General features: G+C 48.8%; 1 protein-coding gene across 1 annotated transcript; it reads left to right on the top strand.

Annotated features, from left to right (window-relative positions):
• The first annotated feature begins 516 nt into the window (after positions 1–516).
• Positions 517–3,582, top strand: OTUD1 (OTU deubiquitinase 1). Its single transcript, XM_059660827.1, has one exon. The coding sequence runs from the start codon at positions 903–905 to the stop codon at positions 2,343–2,345; it is 1,443 nt and encodes a 480-aa protein (XP_059516810.1). The 5' UTR covers positions 517–902; the 3' UTR covers positions 2,346–3,582.
• The last annotated feature ends 2,644 nt before the right edge of the window (positions 3,583–6,226 follow it).

Genomic DNA, 6,226 nt, shown 5'->3' on the forward strand with positions numbered 1-6,226 from the left:
TTTTAACATTCTGATCTTAACGGAAAAGAAGACAGCAGTGGCAAATGGGAACGGTGGGTCAGGCAGGTTTTAAGGCAGCGCTGCGACCTCCATACGGCGCCCGAAAGCTTCCTTCGAGACTCAAGCTTGCAAAGCGTTCTACCTCGTCCCACGCAGCGCCCAACCTGCCACAAGCCCCTGCAGCTGCGCGCAGGAGCGCGGCGCGGACACCTGTGGCTGAGAAACAGGAAGCGGCCGCGGAGTCCCGCAGGCCGGGGCCAGGAATTCCTTGACTGCGCAGGCGCCCGAGCCTCCGCGCTCTCCCCGGGGCGCCCCGCCCGCGCGCCGTCGCTAGCGCCTGGGTCCCAGTCCTAGACAACGCCCGAAGGGGGCGGGGCTTGAGCGTGGGCGGGGCTGGGGCGGGGCGGGGCGAGCCCGCGGGGCTGAATGGGCGCCCCGACCAGCCACACATTCCAGCGGGCTCACGTGACGCGGCCGCGCGGCCTGAGGTAAACAACCGCGGCCCCGCCTCCCCGCCCCTCCGCGCGCCCTGCACGGCTCTTCGCGGGCGGGACGCGCTCCTGCGGGGCGGGCGGCTTCCTCCGAGTCCCCAGCGGCCGCCGGGGCCGGAGCAGCGGCAGCGGGCGCGGCGCCCCGAGTCTGCTGGCCCAGCACACCGGCAGGGGTCGGGCGCGCGTTCCCTCCCCGCCCCCACCGCGCGCTGTGGCGCAGCAGGAATTTGGCGGGGACCCGGTCGCTATTTGCGGCTCTTCGCGCGCGGGCGTCCGGCGGCCCTTGGATAATTTCTATTCTAGGGGCACTGGGTCATCGCGCCCGACCGGCCCCCTCCCCCGGGCCTGGAGGGTGTGTCCCCCGCACCCGGGCTCTCCGCGCCTATAAGGGGCCGCGCGGCGGGCAGGGACATGCAGCTCTACAGCAGCGTCTGCACCCACTACCCAGCCGGGGGCCCGGGTCCCACGGCCGCCGCGCCCGCTCCGCCGCCCGCCGCCGCCCCCTTCAGGGTCTCCGTGCAGCCCCCGGGGCCCGCCAGCGGCGCGCCCGAGCCCGAGACCGGTGAGTGCCAGCCCGCCGCGGCCGCCGCGCCCCGGGAAGCCGCCGCCGCCCCCGCCGCCAAGATGCCCGCCTTCTCCTGCTTCGAAATGGTGTCCGGGGCCGCCGCGCCCTCCTCCTCCGCCGCCGCCGCCGCCGCCGGCCCGCCCGGCGGGTCCTGCAAGCCGCCGCTGCCGCCGCACTACACGTCCACGGCGCAGATCACCGTGCGGGCCCTGGGCGCCGACCGGCTCCTGCTGCACGGGCCCGAGTCCGCCGCCGCGGCGCCCGCCCAGCGCGGCCGCTGTCTCCTGCTGGCGCCCGCGCCCGGCGCCCCGGTCCCGCCGCGCCGGGGCTCCTCGGCCTGGCTCCTGGAGGAGCTGCTGCGGCCCGACGGCCCCGAGCCCGCGGGCCTGGACGCAGCCCGGGAGGGCCCCGACCGCAACTTCCGACTGAGCGAGCACCGCCAGGCCCTGGCCGCCGCCAAGCACCGCGGCCCCGCGCCGCTCCCGGGGAGCCCGGAGCCCAGCGCCGGCCCGTGGAGCGAGGAGCGCCCGGCGGAGAGGAGCCTGCGGGGCTGGGAGAGGGCCGGCGAGCGCAGCGACCCTCCCAGCGCGGACGAGGCGCGGCGGCCCGGCCCCGAGCCCGAGACACCCGCGGCCCGCAGCGGCGAGGCCGCCCAGCACGGCGCCGCCGAGGCGGCCCTCGCCTCCCGATCGGATGCCCGGGACGAGAAGCTGGCCCTGTACCTGGCGGAGGTGGAGAGGCAGGACAAGTACCTGCGGCAGAGGAATAAGTACCGGTTCCACATCATCCCCGACGGCAACTGCCTCTACCGAGCGGTCAGCAAGACCATGTACGGGCACCAGAGCCTGCACCCGGAGCTGCGGGAGCAGACGGTGCACTACATCGCCGACCACCTGGACCACTTCAGCCCCCTGATCGAGGGCGACGTGGGGGAGTTCATCATCGCGGCCGCGCAGGACGGGGCCTGGGCCGGGTACCCGGAGCTGCTGGCCATGGGGCAGATGCTGAATGTGAACATCCACTTAACGACTGGCGGGAGGTTGGAGAGCCCCACCGTGTCCACGATGATTCACTACCTGGGCCCGGAGGATGCTCGACGGCCTAGTATTTGGCTCAGTTGGCTCAGTAATGGACATTACGATGCCGTGTTTGATCACTCCTATCCTAACCCGGAGTATGACAGCTGGTGCAGACAGACTCAAGTGCAAAGGAAACGCGACGAAGAACTTGCCAAATCCATGGCCATCTCCCTCTCCAAAATGTATATTGAACAAAATGCATGCTCTTGAAGTGTCTGAAAACCTCCACCCTGGGAAAGTGCATTTACATAATTTGTGTTTGGAGAATTATACGAACTCTCATCAGGGTAATAGCACTTTTAAAATTAATAGTAGATGACTGTAGGTGTAATGCCTTAAGCTTTTTTTAAAAAAATTTTGAATGTTTTCTCAGCTGAAGGTTGCTGGGCACCGAAACGATGCTTCATGATAGCTTTGTATGATCCTACTGCTATTTATAATTTGCTGTATAAAGTCAGCACTACTTAATTTGCAAGCTAATTTCTCACAGTGTATATATTTGTTCATTCCTGGTAATCTATTTTCTATAAAAACGTATTTTTGCACAACATTTAAAAAAATTGGTGTAACTTCATCTATGACGTTTTGACAGCTTTCCGGCATAAACCCAGAAAAGTGCTTTATAGGAAGCTTATGTGAATCAAGTTTGTGATTTAGTAGTTGTTTTATGTTGATGAATTTGAATTTTACAATTCTTAGATACTTTTTCAAATGGAGATTGATACATTCATGTTATCAGATAATGGGCCCATTCCATTTTGATGAAACATCTGTTTTTGAAATCATTATTTTTCTAGAAATGGTCAACCTTTTAAAGAGAAATAATATGTAAGGGGAGATTGTGGGAAGATTTTTTTTTTCTTTAAGAGATAGTGCCAGCTCTTAACTTGAATGAAAATCTGATATTTGCTGATGGCAGAGTGGTTAATTATTCTGGTTAATGTGTAGAGTAGATTGGTGCTCTCATTCGTTTTTATTTATATTTGTCATTTTGTTGTAAAAGAATTTCAACATGGTGTAAAACTTTGTGATAAAGCCTCCTACTTTATTTTATATAGCTTCTTGGGTTCAACTGAGATTTGAAAACAAATAGGATGGATGCCTCGAGCCAACCTTTGCAGTTATTTTATAGCAGGAGACTATTGTCTTAATATTCTAAATATTAAGTCCTTTTAAATTCTTTCAAAAGGAAAAATAGGATTGCCCTGTATTATGTACAAATAAAAATGTCTGTAAACAGAGCTTGTACGGTTTGCTGGGTCAAACAATGTTCCCAACCTAAAATCTATCTCATTTCCACTTAACTACTGTTAGTCATATTTATTAAGTAACGCAGTTTGTACTTTTTTATTTTGTAACATTTTGTGATTTTTTTGTACAATACTGTATTTGTATAATAGAGCAATTCTCAGCTGGGTGGAATGAATAAAATGCATAGTTTTACTTACATGTTTGGCTAAAGTGGTTTTTATATAAAGTGATATCTGTAGGAAACTTTTTTATATCTACACTTATTTTCATGTGTACTAGTAAAGATGGCACAGATTCGAGAGAGGTTTTCTTAAGTTCTCACATGAACAGGATAGGATAATCAATTTCAAAGAATAAGTCTAACATAACTTAAAGGTACAGTAACAAAAAAAATTGCTCTCATTATTTCTAATTATAATTCCTGTCTAAAACTTTAGGTGTACCTATTGAGTAATGAACAGGGAAGTGCAAGTATTGTTAACCAGCACAATGTTTAATTACGGTTTTATGTTCCATTCACTTGTAGCATAGGTTTTAATGCATAGCTACAGCAGTGCCCTAATCTATTTAGTCTGGGCTTTTGAGACCATGGGAATCTACAAATTTTAATATACGTTACCAGATTTAGTTGAGAAGTGCACCTGTATACATAATCCTGGGTATGTTATTGCAGAATAAAAACAGCTTGTGATGTTTTTACTTTTCAGTTGATTGTTTAGGTGTCATGGTTACAGACACAATTGAATAGAGTTTGAGTTCATTGCTTAACCACATTTTTGGAATGATGCCATTGATCATCAAGGAAAGATAAGTTGTCAAAGGTTTAAATGTTAACTATTCATGCATTTTTGTTTTTTTTAGGGAAGATAAAGTTTACTTCATGGCTTCCCTAATTATGTAACTTGATAAGAAAAATTATTTTATATGAATCACCTGGCTAATTATGGTTCTTAAGTTTTTCTCCACTTTATTTAGAGCTGTATAAAATTTGGGAATACTTAAAATATACCCACAAAGAGCCAGAGAATAATTAGGTATAATTTCCTAAAGAGCATTAATATTTTAAACAGGTTCTTTTGTGTTCTTTTTCATTTTAAAATTAGGATCCTAAGTCCTTGATTTAAATTCTCAAGGTGATGTTGTTAAATAAAATTAAATGGGTCCTAAGATTGTATTGTATGGCAGCATGTTTTTTTAGTTGTCTTTCCTAAATGGCCTTTCCCATCCTTTTTCTGTGGCTTAGTTTTTTTGAAGAAGAAATGTGGTATGGGCCTGGCCTGGCCTGTGTGGCCCTGTGGTTCCTGGAGGTGGTGGTTTGATTCCAAGGAGGGGCTCAGTTCCTGGTGGGGCGGGGAGGAGGGCATGCTGGAAGCAGCTGACCCATGATTCTCTCTCATCGTTGATGTTTTTGTCTCTCCATCTCTTCCTCTCTGAAATCAAAAATAAATTTTAAAAAAGCAATGTATGCTTTATTCCCTTATACTTAATATGTATTCTCTACTGCTATACTGGTTTTACATGTTTAGCAGTAGCAGTCTTGATCCCTGAAGACTTGAGCAGTCAAAGAAGTGGAAATGTGAGCTATTACTTTTAGCAAACAGATTTATTCCTTCACTTACTCTGTTTGCTAAAAGTAAATAGCTCCCATATAAAAACTAAATTGGCATAGTACTTCCAACATTTTGGCAAAAACCTAATTTCTTGAATCTTGTTCATTTTCTGCTCAAGTTTTTTTTCTAAGATAAAATTACTCATTTTAGTCATATTGAGCAGTAAACCACTAATTGATAAGTGGACATATACATGTGATACTTTATATTTTATGTACTTATAATTCATATACTTGGTCTAGGCACAAACAACCTTTTATCAGAAGCCACATTTTATAGAGGAGAGGAAATGCCTTAAGATTCCTTGAACATCAGAATTAGCCTCGACTTGGGTAAATATTTTTGTTGCAATGTTTTCTTCATAACTTTTGTACTGGAAAAAAGAAAACATCCTGAAATAATCCTGAGGAAACAGAAGAAAGCTAGGCAGACAGGGACAGGGACCATGGCGGGGAGGGGAACGAAGCAAAACCAGGAACCCAACTAGGTGGAGTTACTAAGATACCCCAAGTGAGTGAGGATGGAAGGGCACACCTGGGAGACAGGAGCTTTAAAATGTAGGAATGTTGCTAACACAGGCATCTTGCAGATAACCAGTCACAGATAGTAAGGCGTATAAACTAATCCCAAGGATGTTGCTAATGTGAAATTCTTTGAAAGGACCAATGAGGAACTAACAAGCATATAGCCAAGCATATAGCAAAGCTTGGGCGCTTCTCTCCCAAAGTGCTAGATTCTTGGGCTAATGGCAGGAGATACACTCCCCTCGCTCACGTGGCTTATGGCCATGTGGGCCTCCACACATGGACTAATAGACTTTAATTAGCTTGAATGCTGAACTCCCAACTGCAAGATGGAAAGGAAGCTCTGGACACTGGCCTGTTTCTGGAACCTCAGATGCCCCTTTTCCAGGACTGGCTTCTCTCAATACACTTTGGTTCTGCTAACAGTTTTTGTCCTTCTTTGATTTCACAAGACAACGAACTGGGACTCAATACCCCACATTTCAGTTTCAATCCCACTACTTTAGTAATTTTATTTTATATATTTTTCCTAAAAAATGAGAAACGTGAACTCTAAAATTCTATCATGGTTTTCATATGGAGAAAAGCATTAGAGAAGAAAAGTTTCAAATCTTTGGACATGATAATTTGATAGGTTGAATAAATTCAAGAGTATATGTACTTCAAATGTGTAATGTTCGCATTTAATAGGCAGTTATTTGTGATA

Source organism: Myotis daubentonii, chromosome 1 (genome assembly GCF_963259705.1).
Source record: "Myotis daubentonii chromosome 1, mMyoDau2.1, whole genome shotgun sequence".
NCBI lineage: Eukaryota > Metazoa > Chordata > Mammalia > Chiroptera > Vespertilionidae > Myotis > Myotis daubentonii.